Source organism: Saccostrea echinata, unplaced genomic scaffold (genome assembly GCF_033153115.1).
Source record: "Saccostrea echinata isolate AGI-Se365-2 ecotype Australia unplaced genomic scaffold, CSIRO_AGI_Sech_v1 ptg000009l, whole genome shotgun sequence".
Taxonomy (NCBI): domain Eukaryota; kingdom Metazoa; phylum Mollusca; class Bivalvia; order Ostreida; family Ostreidae; genus Saccostrea; species Saccostrea echinata.
Window position 1 is genome coordinate 34,654,258 of NW_026889758.1, and position 22,306 is coordinate 34,676,563.

Consider the following 22,306-nt stretch of genomic DNA (forward strand, 5'->3'; position numbering starts at 1 on the left):
ACTTCAGTGGATAAAATACATGCAAATGATGTGTTCAGTTACTTTATCTGGGCCTTTTAAAATGTTAAGAATGCTTGAATTGATTATAAATTAAAAAATACAGTAGATTTCAATTTATTTGAATTTAGAGCTAAGGGCAGATCACTCTAAATGCAGAAAAATACCACAGAATCAGAACTCTTTAGTTGAATTACTGGGATTTTTTTAAATTATAGTCCTCAGTTTCAAAATTTTGTTGGAAACTCACTGAGCTCATTTTCCATTTCCCAACAAAATATATTGATCACTTGGATAGAATTCAGACAAACCCTCAAGTTTAAGCCTTCACCTAATACAAATCGATGTTTGACTCTGATAAATTTTAAGAGAAATAAAAAACATAGAAACAAATAAAGAAATAATGTTTTAAACTGAATTTTGAATCATTTGATGTTATGTTTTCAAATCAAAAGTTCTTGAATTATCTTTTTAAAAATAAGTACCTGTAGTGAAGCAATCTGACAAAAAGAAGTTTGATTTTCTCTTGCTGGTCTTTTGGAAAAAGCTGTACCCAATCTGTGTCTTCAATTAAAGATCTTAAATCATCTTCTTCTTGTCCAACCATATTTTCTTAAGTGAGGTCCAATAGGAAAGAACCTTTAATGACAAAAAGGAAACACAATTTATCCAATTATACAAAAGAAAGAAAGGTAAACTAGACCAACTCTAAAGACCTCTATGAAATAATAACAAAGGGGTTTTGGTGACTGCAAAGTGCAAACCTCAACCACAGGAACTTTCTGGCAAAGACTTATTTTATTATACTTTTTAGACTCTGTTATAAAAAAGTAACTAACGTGACCAATAATGTGATGTCACTCAGGGTCTAGACTGTGTACGACCTTTCACCTTTCAATGTAATGTGTGTGTGGTATGAAAAGGTGGATCTAAGTTAAATACAGGGATTTATCAGCTTATTTTGGGAAACACCAATTTTGGGGAATTGGGAAAAATTTATTGACTTTATGATGAAATTGGGAAAAATAAAAACCTTGCTAACATTATGTATTCAGGTGTAATTCATTTAACATTTTAGCATGAACTCTAATTTGAGCAACCAAACAGACAATTAAATATGATCCAACTTCATCATACAAGATCAATTATGATAATGAATAATAGACTAATAACCTAAATTTGATTTCAATGGGTATAAAGTATTTTTACAACTTAGGGTAGTACATGTGTGTATGAGATTCCAATTTAGGTGATTAGAATCTGTTTCTGGAGATTAATCAGATTATAAACCTCCTGCAAAAAATTATACTACATGTAAGTACACATTTTCTCAAAGTCCCCATTGCATTGAAAATATATTTTTCCATCTGAAATATATGCCTACAGTTCTTACCATTCACTCATAGATCAATTGAGTCGGTGTAAATAGCTTAATAAATCTATATTATTACACAATATCATCATTTTCAGAAAAACGGAGGAAATTCGGATTAAAAGTCGGCGATGTTTGCTTACAACGTTTTTCAACATGTTAAGACTGTAGCTTTGCTAAATGAGATAAATAGAGGAAAATTACAGACAATCTGACAATTTTACTGAGTTTTTTCCAAGATAATTAAATACAAAAGCATTGTTCACCAATTGGGAAAAAATACTGCCAAATTGGGAAAAATTGAAGTCATTTTCAATTGGGAATGGGGCCGAATTTTGGCCCCTGAGAAGGTACTGATAAATCCCTGAAATATATATTTATATACACTGTATAATTGTTGACTGTCACATATTATATTTGACAATGTGAACATTGTGGTCAACCCATTTGTATTTATCTTTTATGTTCAATTTTGATCTGCCTCCTAACACACCTTATTAGTACCTGGTATATAAATGTAGGATGAACCCAGTCTGGATTGTGATGTCACATGATAGCATTTGTTTGCATTTCATATAGTTTTCATGTACAAGTGCTAAATGAAATGATAATTGTATCAGAGTTATTTTTTATCTTCCTCAGTATATGCTGTTTATAAATTACTTCAATCTTATTCAATAAATAACAGATATGTGTACTTAGAACAAAAGAAGAATAACAATTGACCCTCTTAATTATACAAACGATTTTAAGAAATCATACAAAGAATTTTGTAAATTGTACAAACAATTTTCTAAATTGTACAAATAATTCTCTAATTTGTACAAAAGAAATTTCTAAATTGTACAATTTTCTAAATCATTCAAACAATTGGGTAGACTTTACTTTACCGGTCCCCAGATCCGCAAGATCCGCGCACTCTATGTACTATGACGTAAGATTTACGTCACTCAACTGATTAGGGATGGTTTTGCACATTTTTCGACTGGTTAGGGTTAGTCTTGCACCCACCTGAAAGATTAGGGTTAGTCCTTGCATAAGTTTTCGACTGTTTAGGGTTAGTCTCGCATCCATCCGAAAGATTAGGGTTAGTCCTTGCACATGGGTTAGTCTAGCATGATCTAGCATCCGCCTGGGAGATTTGGGTTAGTCCTCGCATACCATCCGAAAGATTAGGGTTAGTGTCTTGTTCATTTAGATTAATTAAGAAATTCAGTTGCGTCTGTATTTTTTGCAAGATCTTAATTCAGCTTCAACAACATCTCATTGGTTTACATGAAAAAAAAAATGGCTAAGTACAAAAGAAACGGCACTAAGCATGCGCCGCACGCGCTACATTCACAATTATGTTTTGTCTCCTATTCACTGAATAAACAATATTTATTACTTTTTTTCAGAGAACGAGGTTGAAAACTTTGTTTAAAAATGAAGTTTTAAACTAAACTTTTAACTGTAGAATTCGAATTTGGGGTCCAAAAGGCTTAAAACCTCATATTTTTCATTTCTTTCGATCGCTCACGCGATCTCATATATACTGAAGTCGCCTACGGCGACACTATATTTTAGCGCATTTTTCTGGGGACCGGTAAAGTAAAGTCGTTCCAAACAATTTTCTAAATTGTTAATTCATACAATTTTGTAAACCGTACAAACAATTTTGTTAATCATACAATTAATTTTGTAAATCATACAAACAAATTTCTAAATCAAACAAATGATTTTCTAAATCACAGGTGTTTGGGTCTTGGCTTATATTTATGTGAATATATGTTTGTTCACCCTAAAATGCATTTGTCCTTGATGTCCCAGCTGCCCAGAGTCTATTTGCTCTAAAACTCGTTCACCAAAAGATAGATAGTTGGTTAATTTTTCGTCATAAACTATGATTTTACTGAATTTCATGAATTTTTCTGTAAGAATTATACATGTAATAACATAGTGTATAGGTGGAAAAAAACACATGCATTCCTAAATCTAACAGATCATTTAAAACTGTAGTAATTGATGTGATAAATATTCTTATTGATTCATAAGTTTCATATTTAAGGAATAAATTTAATAGATACTCAAGTTATACTGTATTGCCTGTGTTGGGGCAGTTTACACTTTATAAACTGCGAAGCGGTTTAATCACCAAAAGCTGAACAGTTACCTACAAATGAAATCGCCGAGATAATTCGGAATACCGTTCTTGAGCAGTGCAGTTTAGACTGAGCTGTATGTTCTACTTCCAACTTAATTTCCCAAAACTAACTTTTTTTCGTTTCTAGACCCATTTTGACACTTGACGTTAACATACCTACTTCTTAAGCCAGTTAAGGACTTTTCTTATTTCGCGCACATTGTTTGTTTTGTTGTGGTTTGAGTTGAAATCTCGAAGCAAAATTAATTTAAAAGAGGAACCAAAATAAGGAAATTTGAATAATTTAAACGGAATGTTTAATAATTGTGATCATCATTTTACCGAATTGAAATTAATTTTTAATGCATGCTTGAAAATATTAGTCTTGGGATTAGGTTCGAGATTACAAGAAATGAAAGCGAGGCTCGCTAGAGTTAAGAAAAGAGAATGGAATGTAAGGAATTTTGTTTCTTAGTTGAATGAGTATCACTCAATTAATGCATAAAAAGCGAAAGTACTCCTGATCCACTACCGTCATACTTTAATTTAAGAGGTAAGTGATGGCATGTCAACGAGATCTGTTGAAATTGAGCGCGTTAAACTCGTTTTAAGGGACAACTTTTTCCACCGGTGCTCCCATTGGGACGCACAGCACGTATACACTCGTTCACACGTGTGTATTGATTGTCCCTGTCAGGTCAAAAAAACATGTTTTGGCCACAGTGGAAGCAACTTGTTTATTTTATGAGGATTGTTAAGAATAAAAAACAAACAAAGGAATAAAAATTTTAACCTTTTGAGCTTTTGTGGTGGAAATGAAAGCATTTGCATCCTTACATGTGTGTTGTTATGACACATAATGTAACCATGTATCAGGGGGAAGATTGTCTGAGATGCATCCTAAGAACAATTGTCTAAGGAAACTTTGTCTCAGGTCAGAAGATTTGAAAGGTCGTGACTCCATGTACCTTAGTATCTTGCTCTGTTGAGAAAATATAATATGTAGAATTATGAAGGACAGAATATTAAAATTTTACATGACAATGAAGGTACATATAGAAACATTTTATTGAATGAGGTGCAAAATATCATTACATTAATTAGGATAGCAATTAGAAAAATAATCCATTGATCATAGAAAGTTATCTCCTGTAAGAGGCTTTCAACAAATATTTGATGCAATTTTAGAACTCGAGGCATTTAAAATTATTTTTACTAAGAAGATGAATGAAAGGTTTTGTAATAATACTATTTTATACTTCATGTAAGTTGGTGAATGCAAATATCAAAATAAATTTTCCTTCATCTGATCTTAATCTTGATCACATGGTAAACACATCGACTTAGAAGTATATTTATTACGGTTAATTTTTCAATTTTAGCAGAATGATTGGTGAAATTCAGCATTTGCAAAATAAAAAAAAGATTGGGAGGTGAAGAGGAGAAAAAGAGAAGGGAGGATAGATTTTTCTTTCATTGCAAGGCATAACAAGACAAATTTATTTCAGTAGCAGAAAATGGGTAGACTTTTATCTTTACTTACTGGTCCCCAGATCCACACAATTGGCATGCTCATTGCACTAAGATGTAAGATTTACATCACCTGACTTTTAAGGGTTAGTCTCACACACCACTCAATTGATCAGGGTTCGTCTTGCACCTACCTGACAGACTAGGATAAGATCTCGCAAAAGTACTTTGTTTGATTAGATTTAGTCTTCCACTGATCTGAAAAATTAGGGCTAGTCCTCACACACTATTTGACTGATTAGGGTAATTCTCGCACCAGCCCCGTAGAGATTTGGGTTAGTCCTCGCATACCCACAAGAGATAAGGGTTAGTGTGTATTTTTATTACAGAAGAATCTTTTAAATTAGTCATGAAATTCAGTTGAATCCTTCATTTGGTTAAAGACCCTTCTAAAGATCCATGTATTTTTGCAAGAACTCTCAGTATCAACAAATTAAATTTTTTTACATCAAAAAATGATTAAGTACGAAAGAAACGGCATTAAGCGTGCGCTGCATGCACTTCTTTGACAATTATTTTTGTCAAATTTTCACTGCATAAAGAACATTATTTATTGAATATTTTTAGAGAATGAGGCTAAAAACGAAGTTCTAAACTTTAGTTTTCATTGTAGATTTCAATTTTGAGGTCAAAAGGCCCAAAACCTCATATTTTTGAAAAAAATTTTATTGTTCACACTATTTCTTATATATTGGAGTTGTATATTGGAACGCTATATTTTATTGCATTTTTCAGGGGACCACTAAAGTAAAGTTGTTCCCAGAAAATAATTTTAAACCTTAAAGTAACATAAATTACTACTTCATATAGATGGACCTCAAAAGTAGTAAATATGTGTATTTTAAACAGTAAGCTTGGAATCCATGAAATTTAGACAGCAATGTTTACATAATATTTTTTTTACAGGTGTATTATGGCTATACACCAGAGGAGGTACAGAAGGCGATAAGATTTCTGACTAGTGAATTATGTCCTCACTGTCCCTGCATAATGCTGCTAATAAAAAGAAGAAAATAGTAAATGTCATCTTATTGAATGGAGAAGCCTATCAAGTCACAGTGGATGTGAGTGGTGAAGCTGGAAATAGAATACCATATTTGCCCTATTGAGCACCCCTGCCCCTAGAAGTGCCCCCAGAACCTTTTTTAATTCACTAAGAATAAGGACCCCCCTTCCTCATATATTTCTTACCTTATGATTTAACTTTAAAACAAGATTAAACCACTATGCACTGAAGATATTTAATAATTTATTCTTAGAATGACTAATCTTATGTCTAAATATAGTGTTTTTATTTTTGGAATGCCTATTCTAATTTTTAAACATAGTGTTTATATCATTTATGCCTTCTTAAAATGTTAGTCTGATACCTATGTTGTTTTAAGAGTGTAGGGGCATATACCACTTAACATTTTAAAATGCATTTTAGGTGGGGGTACTTTTATAAAAGTTTATTTCCATTTGCGATACATGTAATACTATTCATGTCTTGTAACCCAACATAAATTTTTTTTAACAGACAGACCTGGTAAGTGTCCTCATTTTCTAATTTTCTAAGTGTCCTGGGCAGGTAATAGGGATAATATGGTATTTGAACCAGAAAAAGGTGTTTTCATGAAAATGAATATAAAAATACATGATGAAATCAGTTCACATTTTAAAAATATTTCATGTCTTCCTAGGTCAAGTCCAAATTTCTGGACGTCTTCAACCAGATTACCTCTTACCTAAATCTTAGGGAAACGGAGTACTTTGGACTGGCACAAAAGAAAGGTTTGAATGTTATCAATGTGTAGGATACATCTTTGTATAGTGTAATAATGTTTTAGCACTGGTTGTGATTATTATTTATTGATTATTGTAAACATTAGTTATAATCATTGCTTTTTGATTGTTGTAAACACTGATTTGATTATTACTTATTGATTATTCTAGATGAGGAATATTTGTTTGTTGCATTGGATGAGAAAATCCACAGACAAGCTCCTAAGTCATGGAAATCAGGAAACGGAGAGGTATAATTTAAAAATAAATGCAGATTATACAGTCTCATTTGATAGCATTATTTGATATTTAAATATAGTTAAGCATATGAATATTTAAAAAAATCAACTTATTATGGTTTTTTTGTTTGATAGGGATTGGATGAACGTGGTCAGCCAATCTTAACAGTTCATTTCCGTGTTCATTTCTATGTTGATCAGTTTGTGTTACTTAGGTAAGACTTGTTATGAGATGGAAACTTAAAATCTGACACAAAGTCTATATGTAAAATTCTTTATAAAACCTAAAGTTTTAGTTATATTCCTTTATATTTGAAATATTGTATTTTACTGTTTCAGATTTTAAAAAAATTAACAAAGTATTTTAAGTACAACATAGAAATGAGGAGTCTTTATAACTGAATTTTTTTCTTCCAGGGAAAAAGTTACTAGACACCTGTATTATCTCCAGTTAAAGGAAAATCTGCTGAGTTACAATCATGTTTGTTCAGAAGGAAAGTGTTTTCAAATGGTGTCTTATGCACTTCAGGCAGATTTTGGCAATTATAATTCAGACAAGCATGGAGAGGGTTACTTTGATCCAAGGGAATACTTTCCTGCATGGGTAATTTATTTATAGTAGTGTTTTTAGCTCACCTGAACTGAAAGCTCAAGTGAGCTTTTCTAATCACATTTTGTCTGGTGTTTGTGTGTAAGTCTGTCTGTAAACTTTTCACATTTTCAACTTCTTCTTCAGAACCACTGGGCCAATTTTAACCAAACTTGCCACAAAGCATCCATGGGTAAAGGGGATTCAAGTTTGTCCAAATGAAGGGCAACACCCTTTTTCAAGGGGAGATGATTAAGAATTAGTGAAATTTGGGGCATCTTTTAAAAATGTTCTCTAGAACCAATGAGCTAAGAAGTTGAAACTTGCGTGAAATCTTCATTACTTAATGTAGATTTATATTTGTTGAAAGGGCTCTTGCACTACTTTTTGGGAATGGGACCAAGGCGGTAAAGATTGGGAAAATAGCAACCTTTTGGGAAATCTTGGGATAACCATCATACTTTAAAATCATGATATATTGGGTTTCTGGTCTATGTTATCAACTAATTTTTGTTTTGCAATACAGAGGAATATGAATAGCAAATAAGTTATTATATATCCAACTATATTTTCTTTAATTTTTTGGAGAAATGACTGTTGGGAAAATTAACACATTCAATTGGGAAAAAAGGTACCTTTTTGAATTGGGAAGGGGCCCTTGAATGGTCCCAACTATAGACAATAGAGAGCCCTGAGTTGAAATCATGACCCCTGGGGATAGGGTGGGGCCACAATGGGGGATGAAAGTTTTGCATAGGAATATATAGAAAAAATCTATAAAAATGTTCTCAAGAACAATAAAGCCATGATTAATCATATTATTATGGAAGCATCCTCAGATAGTTAAGATTCAAGTTTGTTCAAATCATGACCTTCAGGGGTAGGGTGCGGCCACAATGGGGGTCAAAGTTTTACATAGAAATATATAGGAAAAAATCTATAAAATCTTCTTAAAAAAAAAAATTACAAAGCCATGATTAATCATATTGATATGGAAGCATCCTCAGATAGTTTAGATTCAAGTTTGTCATGACACCTGGGGGCAGGACCTGGGAAGGGGTCGCACCATGCAACATATGTTCATACTGCGGAAAAATGGTGCAATGCAATAATGGTGTGCTGTGCCATGTGGCTCATCCCTCAAATATTCAGCAAAATGAGACCGTGTATGATTTTCTCATTTCTGAGTTCATTGCAGTTGGTGCATTACAGACGATTTCATCAAATTTCGATGTCGATAGTAGTATGGAATTATAAAATTGGAACCACCATAATGACATTCTGCTAGCAAAGAAACAGAAACTTTTTTCTCGCACATGGTTCGTAACTGACAAGTCATTTTGGATGGCTGATCATAGCATTGAAAATTTTAACTTTACGAAAGTCTTGCACATAGAAAATGTTTGCTTACAATGTAATACCATATCAATAAAGTCTACTTAACTTTGTCCTTCCCTCAATCTGTAAATCAGCATTTAAAAAAAACCCAACTTTTTGGTGCTTTTAGTTTTAATATAATTTTTTGAAATACTTGCCAGGTTAGAATAATTCACTGCATGAATATCTTAGATAGGTAAAAAAAATCATCAAGTCAATGTCAGGTACAATGATTATCAATATTATTCCTCTAGTGTTTTGTTCATTTACTTAAATGCTGTCGTCAAAAATATATGCATCATAAGTCACAACAAAAATGCAAAGTGATCATACTGTGATATTTAATTTTAGGTAAAAATAACAAACAGTGATCAATCACACTCATAAATCCATTTTTTTAATACCGAAATGGCCCCAATGTTTTTTTTTTCTCAGCCTAACAAAATCAAAATGGCCCTATCATTTCATGAAATTGGCCCCACCTATTCTTTGACCTTCCCAGGCACTGTGAGGGTAGGGTGGGACTAAAACAGGGGATCAAAGTTTAACATAGGAATATATAGGAGAAAAGAAAAATGACAGGGCCCTATTGACTCAGGTAATTGCTGTGGCCCATGGGCCTCAAGTTCTTTTGATCTTGCAGAACTGAATTACATATGTAGATATGAAATAATCAGTTGACTTAGGCAATAAATGTATTAAAATATTAACCCAGTTAAACCACTTATAACATACAAATAAATTCCACAACAGGTGAGACTCTTTACATTGAAAATTACACTGTTAGTTTAGATCATCTTTGTGTTTAGGAAGTAGATAGAACAAATACAAAAATTAAAAGCTTTTTTAAAATTATTGAGGTAATCTTACATGGCTTAGAAAATATTTTCAGATGGTAAAGAGAAGGGGAGAAAACTACATTGTGAATAACACACCAGTCATTCATCAAGATTTACAAAATGTTACAAAGTCGGAGGCAGAGTTGCGTTTTATTCGTGAGGCCTCCATGTCACCTGCTGCACACAATCTTCATTTTTATCGTCTGCGGAAACGGAAAACTGACAAAACTTGCAATGCATGGTTAGGTGTTTGTGCCAAAGGAATTGAATTATATGAGGTAAATTTCCAGTGATACTTTTATGAAATGATAAACGTACAGATTAAAGAAGTTTTACAGAAAAAATATTTATTTTAAAACTTCATTCTTATACATTATAGGAAATTGATGATTCATTCAAAAATCTCATTTCAACATTTTTATGGCCTGATATTGGAAAACTTCACTTTGAGGTAAGTAATAGAAAATGGAAGTTAACTTGTGGGTATGGTAAGTAATAGAAAGTGGAAGCTAACGTGTGGGTATTGCAGAACTGAATTTGTGTTTGGAGGGAGCAGGGTCTGGAAGAGGTTCCTATTACCCCCATAACCCACAAAATTACATGTATTTCAAACCCCAAACACTTAATATTCATATATTCGTACCTACTAATCAACCATCTGATAATATTTTAAAGTTTAATTCCTATTTAATTATGGCTAATAAAGCATTAATATTCACGGTTATATAGGCTTAAATGATGAAAATTGGTCATTCTGAGTTTGTTTTCTTTCTTTTCACGTTTTGAAATTTCTCACAGGCACTTTATACCTGAACAACTTTCTACCCTCCTCATATTTTATATAAAAAAAGAATTGTATGATACTTTGAAGTATTTGGTTGTTGATCTGTTTCATCAATATTTCAAAGATTGTGGTCAATTATTTTATTGTTGATTAATATCAAAACAGATATGACAAAAAGGGGGGGGGGGGCACTATTTCTTTAAATGATTCATTTATATTATTTTAATTAGTGCTCTCAAATGAAATATTTTCCTTGTTTGTAGAAAAAGAAGTTTGAGATTCAGTCTGGCCCAGGAGGGAGAAAATTTGCTTACTACACAGACTCTGATAGCAAGTCCAAGTACCTGCTGTCTCTGTGTCGGACAACTCACATGTTCCAGATGGCCATCCAACCCAAGCTTATGGAGATCAGACATCTAGATGCAGAAGGTATGAGTGTAAATTCTGTGATTCTGAAAGAATTGAATTAGGCTTTCTATATCTATGGTGTGCTTGATCAAAAGATTTTGAAGAGCATATAGCAGACTTGGATTGATTTTTAACTTTTCTGGTCATCGACTAGAAGAGCTTATGTGATAGTAAGGTGTCCGTCGTCCATCCGTCTGATAAGCTGTCCATCTGTAAACAATTTTTTAAAATGCTTCTCCTACAGTTTTGGTCTGATTTCAATATAACTTATGCACTTAAGTAGATTACACTAAGATACATATTTCTTTATATCGGTTTTTGATTTCATTGAACAGTGTTGCAATGGTTACAATAAAGAGAAATTTCCATGAAATGCTTCCAAAACGCTACTCCTCCAACAGTTTTGGTCTGATTTCAGTATTAGTTGACACCCAGGTAGACTGCTCAGTGATACATTATTCTGTTTATCTTTTTGAGGAACAGTGTTGCCATGGTTACTAAAAAATAGAAATTTTTGTGAAATACTCCTCCTACATTTTGGTCTGATTTAAATATAGGAACAGTGTTGCCATGGTTACTAAAAAATAGAAATTTTTGTGATATACTCCTCCTACATTTTGGTCTGATTTAAATATAACTTGGCACACAAGTAGACTACACTAAGATACATAATTCAGTGTGTTGGTTTTTGATTTCAATGAATGATGTTGCCATAGGTATTAAAAATAGAAGTTTTTTGGAAATTCTTTCAAAATGCTACTCCTCCTTCAGTTTTGGTCTGATCTCAGTATAACTTGGAGCACTACTCTGAGCTACATAATTCTTTAAATTGATGAAAGGTGTTGCCATGGTTACTAAAAATAGAATTTTCTTTGAAATTATTTCAAAAGACTACTCCTCCTACAGTTTTAGTTGATTGCAATAAATCTTGCCAAAAAAGAGACTAAACCAAGCATCATTATTCTATTTATTGCTGTTGCATAGTTTCAACAACAAATGCTACTTTTCTCCTCCTTTGTTAGAAGTACACACCAATAGAGCTACAATCTCGTCAGAGACTTTTGGTTGGAGAATTAAAGCAATGTATACCGTAAATCTGGAAATTTTTACTGTAGATAAATTTTTAGCAAATTTGCGAGTGCATTGCATTTGCAAAAATATTTTTTTTAAAAATAAATAAACAACAAAAAATGTAAACAAAAATTTTTCTGACAACCGGTGTCTTCTTTTTTTAACCCGGTGAATATCTGTTCATACTACAGGCTAATTATCCGTGATAATCCATGCATTAACTACATTCAATATCGTCCGATTGTTTGACTGGCAGTATGTCTCTTTTAAATTATTTCTCTAACAAAGAAAGGCCAGTTATTTTATCATGTTTATCTAACAATGAATTCTTAGCACAACAGATAGTTAACGAAGAAATTACTCTCGTGTATAATGAAACCCCGACGAAAGGAATGTGATTGTATGTACATGCATAATTCATTGTATGCACATCTGTAACTTATAAAATGTATGTTATGAAAATTTTAAGAGCTTTTTATTTTTAGCGCCAATGACAATTCGCAAAATTTTAAAACGTAAAAATTAATCAACACCCTTTTGACCCAGATTCGCAAAAATAAATTTCCAGATTTACGGTATAAGGTTTTCAAAATTTTAACAGAAAAGAATGCCCTTTTTAGCTCTACTGGTCAGAGACCAGAAGAGCATATGCGATAGTAAGGTGTCCGTCGTCCGTCCGTCTGTCTGTCTGTCTGTCTGTCTGTCTGTCTGTAAACAATTTTTCAAAACGCTACTCCTCCTACAGTTTTGGTCCGATTTCAATATAACTTGGCACACAAGTAGACTACACTAAGATACATAATTTAGTGCATCGGTTTTTGATTTTGATGGACGGTGTTGCCATGGTTACTAAAAATAGAAATTTCTGTGAAATTCCTTTAAAATGCTACTCCTCCTACAGTTTTGGTCCGATTTCAATATAACTTGGCACACAAGTAGACTACACTTAGATACATAATTTAGTGCATCGGTTTTTGATTTCGATGGACGGTGTTGCCATGGTTACTAAAAATAGAAATTTCTGTGAAATTCCTTTAAAACGCTACTCCTCCTACAGTTTTGGTCCGATTTCAATATAACTTGGCACACAAGTAGACCACACTAAGGTACATAATTTAGTGCATCGGTTTTTGATTTCGATGGACGGTGTTGCCATGGTTACTAAAAATAGAAATTTCTGTGAAATTCCTTTAAAACGCTACTCCTCCTACAGTTTTGGTCCGATTTCAATATAACTTGGCACACAAGTAGACTAAAATAAGATACATAATTCAGTGCACTGGTTTTTGATTTCGATGGACGGTGTTGCCATGGTTACTAAAAATAGAAATTTCTGTGAAATTCCTTTAAAACGCTACTCCTCCTACAGTTTTGGTCCGATTTCAATATAACTTGGCACACAAGTAGACTACACTAAGATACATAATTTAGTGCATCGGTTTTTGATTTTGATGGACGGTGTTGCCATGGTTACTAAAAATAGAAATTTCTGTGAAATTCCTTTAAAATGCTACTCCTCCTACAGTTTTGGTCCAATTTCAATATAACTTGGCACACAAGTAGACTACACTAAGATACATAATTTAGTGCATCGTTTTTTGATTTCAATGGACGGTGTTGCCATGGTTACTAAAAATAGAAATTTCTGTGAAATTCCTTTAAAATGCTACTCCTCCTACAGTTTTGGTCCGATTTCAATATAACTTGGCACACAAGTAGACTACACTAAGATACATAATTTATTGCATTGGTTTTTTTATTCAATTGACGGTGTTGCCATGGTTACTAAAAATAGAAATTTCTGTGAAATTCCTTTAAAACACTACTCCTGCTACAGTTTTAGTCTGCTTCTAATATAATTAGGCATACAAGAAGACTATACTAAGATACATAATTTATTATACCCCACGCAACAAGTTGTGGGGGGTATAATGTTTTTGACCCGTCCGTCAGTCAGTCAGTCAGTGTGTCAGTCAGTCAGTCAGTCCGTCAGTCCTGTTTTTTTGTCAGCGCAACTCCTCAGAAACCGCTGCACAGAATTTCGTCAAACTTTGCAGATATTTAGGACACAATGTGTAGATGTGCATACTACCAGGAAATTCCGATTCCTTTATTTTTTCTTGGAATTTCGGCACTTTTCAACTTAGATTTTTGGCCATATCTTGAATATAGAGATGAACAGTTTGTCAGCGCAACTCTTCATAAACCGCTGCACAGAATTTGGTCAAACTTTGCAGATACTTAGGACACAATGTGTAGATGTGCATACTACCAGGAAATTCCGATTCCATTATTTTTCTGGGAATTTCGGCTCTTTTCAACTCAGATTTTTGGCCATATCTTGAATATAGAGATGAACAGTTTGTCAGCGCAACTCCTCATATACCGCTGCACAGAATTTGGTCAAACTTTGCAGATATTTAGGACACAATGTATTGATGTGCATATTACCAGGAAATTCCGATTCCTTTATTTTTTCTTGGAATTTCGGCACTTTTCAACTTAGATTTTTGGCCATATCTTGAATATAGAGATGAACAGTTTGTCAGTGCAACTCCTCATAAACCGCTGCACAGAATTTGGTCAGACTTTGCAGATATTTAGGACACAATGTATTGATGTGCATATTACCAGGAAATTCCGATTCCTTTATTTTTTCTGGGAATTTGGGCACTTTTCAACATAAATTTTTGGCCATATCTTGAATATAGAGATGAACAGTTTGTCAGCGCAACTCCTCTTAAACCGCTGCACAGAATTTGGTCAAACCTTGCAGATATTTAGTACACAGTGTGTAGATGTGCATATTACCAGGAAATTTCGATTCCATTATTTTTCTGGGAATTTCGGCACTTTTCAACTCAGATTTTTGGCCATATCTTGAATATAGAGACGAACAGTTTGTTAGTGCAACTCCTCTTAAACTGTGCAAGGAATTTGGTTAAACTTTGCAGATATTTAGCACACAGTGTGTAGATGTGCATATTACCAGGAAATTCTGATTCCATTATTTTTGCCTTAAGAGTTTTGCCTATTATTGAAGAAACTTTCCAGCTAGGTAATAAGGAAATCCACTGGAATCAGCTTTAAATTTTGTAATTAAATTTTATGTGAAATATTTCATGACCTTAAAAGACCCCTATTGATTTTGAGATCAAAATATTAATGATATAACACACACACACACACCCTCACACACACAACACACAAAATCTTGGATAGTTCTCAACCCCAACCCCCACCCCTCTCAAATTGGTGCTTTGCCTTAAATCATTTCATAAGTACACTATATAAAAACAAATTCATATGACTACATCATAATTTTGTTTCCATCAATTATTTAAATGTGTAAATTGTCATGTGTTGGACATGGACTTATACTCATTAACAAATCGAAATCACTGAGGAATTTAAATAACAGTTTGTCAGCATAACTCCTGCACTGAATTTCCTGAAACTTTGTAGGTATTTCAGATATAATGTATAGATTTGTATATTACCAAGAAATTTTGATTCCACTATTTATCTAGAAACTTCAGCCCAATTAAATTTGTAACATACAAAGATTTGAATGTCCTTATATGCAAGAAGTTTTGATGTGATTTTTTGCAAGTAATGCCCCTTTTTGAATAATTATATTGTGTATTTAAAATGTGTTGCATTGTTGATTTTTGGGGGAGCGTGGGGTATGTGAGCTTGCTCACTTTTTCTTTCATTGCATTGGTTTTTGAATTCGATGGACAGTGTTGCCATGGTTACTTAAAATAGAAATTTCTTTGAAATTCCTTTAAAACGTTACTCCTCCTACAATTTTTGGTCTGATTTCAATCTAATTTGGCACACAGTTAGAATACACTACGATACATAATATGTATTTCTGTTTTTTTTATTTGGGTGAATGGTGTTGTCATGGTTACTAAAAATAGAAATTTTAGTGAAATACTTTCAAAACGCTACTACTCCTAGTTTTCATTTGATTTCAATATAACTTGTCACAAAAGTAGACTACATTAAGATACATAATTCTATTTATTGTTGCATGTTGCAATGTTTCAAATCCAAGTGCTACTTTTCTTTTGTTATACAAACAGACCAGTAGAGCTACAGTCTCATCAGAGACTTCTGGTTCTGAAGATGATCTTTCAAAAGATTAAAAAAGATTCATTTTATACTTACTGTGGAATCTTTAAAATTCATGGGGGCCAATTTTCGTGGATTGCTCAAATTTTACAGGTTCATGGGGTATTCTCTTATGCCTACAAAAGGAAATATGACTTTGTAACCATAGTTTATTATTTAATTTGTTGAGGATGTTAATTCATGAATGAGTCTGATGAGAGGTACCTACGAATACCATGAAAAATGAGCCATCTCGAAATCTAATGATTCCACAGTACATGTACTTTTTGAAAGAAGATAATTTATTGATTTGGAAATATTATTTCAGATAAGAGGAGATATCGAGAGTCTTATATTTACTCAGACACTCAAGACCTTGTGACAAATGGAGGAGCTTTCCGTGGAAACTTATCTCCCTCTTCTAAAGGCACAACCACCAGGTTCTCTGTGGTCAGTGATGCTAGTTCTAACACCACGTCAGGCATTGCCAGTGACAAAATGACCATCAGTTTTGAAGAGAGTGATGGTAAGCCTTCTCAGTAGATTTTGTAATTAGATTACTGAGAGAGTTTATATGCCATCTATTTGAAAAAAAATAAAGTATCATAGGGTATTGAATGCTTAAATTTATTTTGTGACAATTATAGTTTATCATAAATTTTGTTTTAAGTTTATAAAAAATATATAATTTATATGATTAGGTAGATTTTAAGAAGAAATGTTAAATGGATTTTTATTTGAAATTTTGTTGTTTTGTAGATCACAACAAGGAAATTATTATAGATTGTCCACCACAAGTGTCAAGCTTTAGAATGTCTCCTCGTCAAGGGAGATTGAAAGCTGATGGAGTCATCTCCACATTGCCAAGTACGAATGATAATAATAAACTGAGAATAAACTTACGGCAAAATTTAGATTTTAATTCTTGATTCCTTTTTTTAAGAAACATGTTTGAAAAGTTGCAAGTTTGTATGATTTTCAAATAGAAGCATATAAATGAAAATTTAGTTTTAATAATATGAAAATTTGACTCAAGTCTTTTTCTCAATTTATGGGTTTGAGACCTCATGATTATAATAGTCATGTAACCTTTTTACATTAAGAAAATACAATTCACTGCAATAGTCAAGACTTTGAAAATTTGTCATATATTATTTGAAAGCCTTTATTTTACTTTGACTAAAGTCAGGTTATTTGGAAATGCTTTCAGGTTATGTTCCTTCACGAAGTAAGAAGACTAGCCCTAAGCTGGACTATAAGTCTGCCTCAGTAGGTCGAGGAATAAAACGTGTAGATCACTCACCCTCACTGGGAAGACCCACCCTCCCACCGAGTACATCACCCATCATCCGGCACATCGATAGAATATCACCCACCGCCACACCTGTCATTGGTGCTCATAGGTCTGATATCAGTGCACACAGTGGACATAGTACCCACAGTGTTCAGAGTTCAAGCACTATGTTTAACAGTTCTGAGCACATGAACAAGTCTCCGAGCGGGAGTAGTCTTGGCTCCTTACAAGGAGGAAGACTCAGTTTGCCCTGCCCTCCTCAATCAGTACCACCCACTTACAACAGTGCTAGGACAGTGCCCGTCTATGTCGCACACACTACCACCTCTAGCTTTAGTCATTCAGATGCAATTTCCTTTTCACAGCCTGTTAGTAGAAGCACAAGTCGTGCGGATAGCTTTAACAAGAACTTTGGAAGATATCAACTCCAGGAGAATGAACCCTTTGTTCCTCCAATTTCAAATCAATTGCAGACTACTTTCCCTAGCACCCTGGCACCATGTAGTGGATGTGGCACCTCAGTGTTAGATGCCTTGGCTGGTAACCTTGTTTTATCCAGCTATCCTCCAGTTACTCAAGGCGTGATGACGGAAGTGTCCTACACCAAACCAGAGATGACTGAGTCCTACATTCCTAACAGTGAAATGACCCTACCAGAAATGACAAAGGAGTATCTGGCCCCACCACCAATGTTTGCAGACCTAAGTCACAATGAATCCACTGACTCAGCATTGTCTGGATCTAGTAATTTGGACCCCAAGTTATCTGGAACTTCAGAGAGTGGGTCTGTAGACTATGTAGAATCTGATCTTGAAGAGGTAAGAATTCTTTGCGTCATTCACAAGGAAAATTGTCAAATTGTGATAATGTGTAAAGTAATATCTAGACAGAATAAACCATGGATTTTCTTCTTGCAGGTGAAACAAGAAAATGAGCCAAAGAATGAAAACCCACCGACTCAAATTTCAGTCAATAATCAAGAGGAAATTCTCCATCCAGAATTAGAGGAAATTAGAGGTCAGCCCAGTGCATTTTCTTCATTTTCCATGATAACAAAGCTTTGCAATGACAAATCATTGATGCAAACTCCATATCCAAAAGTAACAGTACCCATGATTGGTGCATATGATATGAGTTCAATGAGGTCAACGGACTCTAGGATATCGCATCTATCACATGAATTGGATTCTCGGCGTTTGTCATCTTGTTATCCGGAATCCTCTCAGGCTATGGTAACTCCAGTCACCCCTACACGACCATACAGCTGGCATAGTGAAAACTTTGACCTTGACTCCCAGTTGACCTTGATGAATGGTAATGTTGCTATGATGCCTGGGTACTTTGATAACCACAGTAGCATGCCACATGCCCTGGGTGGGATCTTAGTGGCACCTTCTTCTCTAGCAAATTCAGTCGCTTTGGACTTTGCAAGACAACAAATGATTGGTGATAGATACTCACCACAGTCAATAGCGAGTCATTTAATGATACCTTCTAAACTTTCAAGTGGTGGACATAGTACAACGGACAGGAACATCAGTCAGAAAGCTTTTAAAGAGACATATGGGATAGCATAAATGCAGCACCTGGATACCTATTATTCATATTCAATTTTTTTTCTTACAAATCTTTTCACTTTATATCTGCAAGACATACTTTTCATAACTGCTGATGTTTACAAAGATTAATCCCGCTTTCTTCCAGACAGTAGATCTGAAATACACTTATAATGATTGAACAAATACATTTTGAGATTTTGATTATGTTTGTATTGATGAGTGAATTTTCAGAGTACAGTTTGTTAAGTTCAGTGAAAGATAAAAAATATTTACTGCCAAAAAGGATGTTAGAGTGTGTCAGAATACTGAAGAGTAGATATTTTTATTGTTGAAGATTATTTTTTATCAAATATTATTTTTATGTGCTGTGCACAAAATGATATTGTTCTAACATTTACATTGTTTCAAAATTTTGTACATTCATGTACATATGTACATCTAAGAAAATGATCTTTAGTGTACTTTGAAAATTTTGGTATTGAAAAAGAACAGGACCATGTCAATACTGTTATATAATGTTATAAATTTGTGTTGAAAAAGCATTCTATGCAATTTAATTGGATAAGATTTTATATTACAAATTTATATTTTAATATGTGTATCACATTTTCTCTGTATACACACATATTTTGTTTTTCTCTACATTTGCAATAAAATAAATCATTGTTATATGATATGGTTAAAAAAAAAATGTTGTGATACCTATATCTCAATATGAAAGGTTGTAATATTCTCATTTTGTCTTGAAAGGCAAAATATCATGAAGATGGTAAATATCATATTTCCAGCTGATTGTTTGAGCTTTAAGGTATAGATATATATATATATATATGTATGTGTATTTGTATTGGAATTTTAACTTTGAAATGTTTTGTATCAAAGTTTATGCATTTTACCATGATATTATTTTAGTTTTTCGGATGAGCTTCAGAGATGAAGTTTCTTTTCCTTTTTTATTGTAATGAAGGATTTCAGAGTTGCATTGTAAACTAGCAGAAATATTCAAGAAAATGCAGTGTATTGTGGGTTTATATGTTCCCGGTTAAAGTTGGAAAAATATCTTAACAGTAATATTAATGCAGATAATACATGTGATTTTTTTATTTTGAAAAAAGTGATTTTATCACTAAGCATACACAAATCTTTGAAACAGGAGATTGAAGTTTTCTCTATGTATTCAAGATACTAAACTGCACACAGGAAATATAATGTAGATTTATTCTAGAATTTATTAGAGAAAAGTTTATAACAGTTATTGGTATAAAATGTTCTTTTTTTTTACATCCTGAAAAATTTTGTATTCTGATCTATAGCTTACAATGCAGCTGTGAATCCACCGGCGAATCATTCTGTGATGTTAACCTTGTGATAATGGCTTAATAGCCAGCATTTCTTAATCACGGTCAGTATAGCCCTTACTACAATGCTTACATGTTTGTAAAACAAACATTTTCCATGCTCATTTATTAATAAAATCCTGGGTAATAATAATTTTTAAATGCTGTTGTCAATGGGAAAACTTTTTTCCTTCCTGATAATAATGAAAGAGCTAGAGCCACGAACCATCAAAATGTGCCTTAAATTTTAGACAAAATTTAAGTTTGAAATCACTAAGCCTGTCATATGTTATATTGTAGTGCACAATGTCATGCTATTCTACATACAATTTTTTGCCACACAGACCACCGTCTTTAGCACATGCGCAGCATCAAATATACAAATGAAGTTAAAAACTGCTAAAAAACGTCGATTTTACGGTAGTTATTTCAAAATTTGAATGTGGCCACACTCAAGTACCGATTCCAAACTTTGCAGAGAGAAAAATATTACATATATGCATTTTTTAAGCAAAATATCTTAGAGGTACTCGAGTGTGGCCAATATGAATTTTACATTTTATGAACGATGAGCTATCAGAAAATGAAGCAAGGTCCTCCATTTTAACAGTAGTTATGAGTTCATTATATACGTAAATAGCTTAAATTAGTTATTAGTATATGAGATTTATTCTTGATAACTACATAATCCCTCATTTGTCAATTATTTTGTTTTAGAATATCTTAAACTCACATTTAACATGTGTTGTTTCATATAAAATTTAAAATTACGTTCTTTTCATTCATGCTTACGTACATCAATGATGACGTCATAATTTGACGTTTTTGACGTCGACTGCATGTCATAGATAATTTGAAGAAGTTTGTCAAAATAATTTCAAAATAGATAATTGAAAAGTGTCGAAAACCAGTTTCCGATTTTTTGCCAGTACTACATGTTGAACGTAATTTTTTTTTCAGATTTATTATATTAATAAAAATACAAATGCCTAATTCAAAGGTTATTATCTAAGATACATACAATACGCAAAACTTATGCGCGTTTTAGATATACATGAAGCGGAAATAGTTTGACTTGTTCACACACTGATATTTTATATGAAGAAATTATACGGTATTTATGCATTCAGCATCGGTTAATTGTGTTCTCGATCCAATTATCAATAATGTTATTTAGCTAACAGCTTACATATCATATACCCATTTAAAAAATAAAACGACTTAGAATTTTTTGACGAACACAAAAAGGGGAAAAAAAAAAAAAATTCCAATGCGCGGAAAGGGGGGGGGGGTGTTTTGACAATAAAAAAATCCCTGAAAGGGGGTGCGGGTGTAAGACACTTCTCTTGAACAAGCCGCTAAATAGACTCTTCTTACCAATTTACAGGGGTCCGTGTTTCTTGTGTGCATGTGTGGAGGAGTGTTTTCAAGGACATCTATCGGTCATTTTATTATATAGATCTAATAACTCTGTTAATTTTGTTCTCTAAACGAAAATCGGCGAGACATTCAATTGTTTTAATTCATATCATTGTAAAAACGCACCTATGATTTGGAAATAAGTCCTTCGCACTCACAAAATACTCTTCTCTGATAATTCAATTTGAATTTAATTAGAATAAGATCTTTAATAGCCTCAAATGCTCGCTACGAAAAGGGTTTGACAATTATCACACTGGACATCACTTTCTATTGAAAATATGTATTTGCCTTTATATTTCTATCCAGTTCAGATGAAGCTTTCCAGAATTTATTTTTGATATCAGAAAATAATGTAGAATATAGCATTTATAAGTTATATGTCTATAGTATAAGATACTTTAATACTAAACAAAAGGATTATTGCAGTGCTCGTGTGTACAAAGATAGCAGATACTCTAGAACGCTCCTTCGTCAAATGATTCC

General features: G+C 33.1%; 2 protein-coding genes across 3 annotated transcripts in view; one reads left to right on the forward strand and one right to left on the reverse strand.

Annotated features, from left to right (window-relative positions):
• LOC133182269 (tRNA (32-2'-O)-methyltransferase regulator THADA-like) overlaps positions 1-627 on the reverse strand; it is a 37,842-nt gene extending 37,215 nt beyond the window's left edge. The window contains exon 1 of the mRNA XM_061317048.1: positions 483-627. Within this exon, the coding sequence (XP_061173032.1) occupies positions 483-604 (122 nt within the window). The 5' untranslated portion in view covers positions 605-627. The remainder of the gene's footprint in view (positions 1-482) is intronic.
• Positions 628-3,898: 3,271 nt separating this feature from the next.
• Positions 3,899-20,913, forward strand: LOC133182270 (protein expanded-like). Of its 2 annotated transcripts, none has more exons than XM_061317050.1 (13): positions 3,899-3,945; positions 5,928-6,085; positions 6,704-6,794; positions 6,957-7,036; positions 7,160-7,239; positions 7,442-7,628; positions 9,883-10,107; positions 10,209-10,280; positions 10,877-11,042; positions 16,540-16,737; positions 16,971-17,078; positions 17,422-18,323; positions 18,423-20,913. In XM_061317050.1, the coding sequence occupies exons 2-13, from the start codon at positions 5,990-5,992 to the stop codon at positions 19,080-19,082; spliced, it is 2,865 nt and encodes a 954-aa protein (XP_061173034.1). In that variant the 5' UTR covers positions 3,899-3,945; positions 5,928-5,989; the 3' UTR covers positions 19,083-20,913. The 2 variants fall into 2 exon arrangements, with proteins under 2 accessions (XP_061173034.1, XP_061173033.1); XM_061317049.1 differs by having other exon boundaries at positions 3,910-4,044.
• The last annotated feature ends 1,393 nt before the right edge of the window (positions 20,914-22,306 follow it).

What these genes read in the sequence shown, in the direction of transcription:
- LOC133182270 (XM_061317050.1), top strand. Translation starts at nt 5,990, where the DNA reads ATGTCCTCACTGTCCCTGCATAATGCTGCTAATAAAAAGAAGAAAATA. An exon ending in TGGACTGGCACAAAAGAAAG is followed by an intron (nt 6,795 to 6,956) that starts GTTTGAATGTTA and finishes TGATTATTCTAG; the next exon opens with ATGAGGAATATTTGTTTGTT. An exon ending in TAGAATCTGATCTTGAAGAG is followed by an intron (nt 18,324 to 18,422) that starts GTAAGAATTCTT and finishes TTCTTCTTGCAG; the next exon opens with GTGAAACAAGAAAATGAGCC.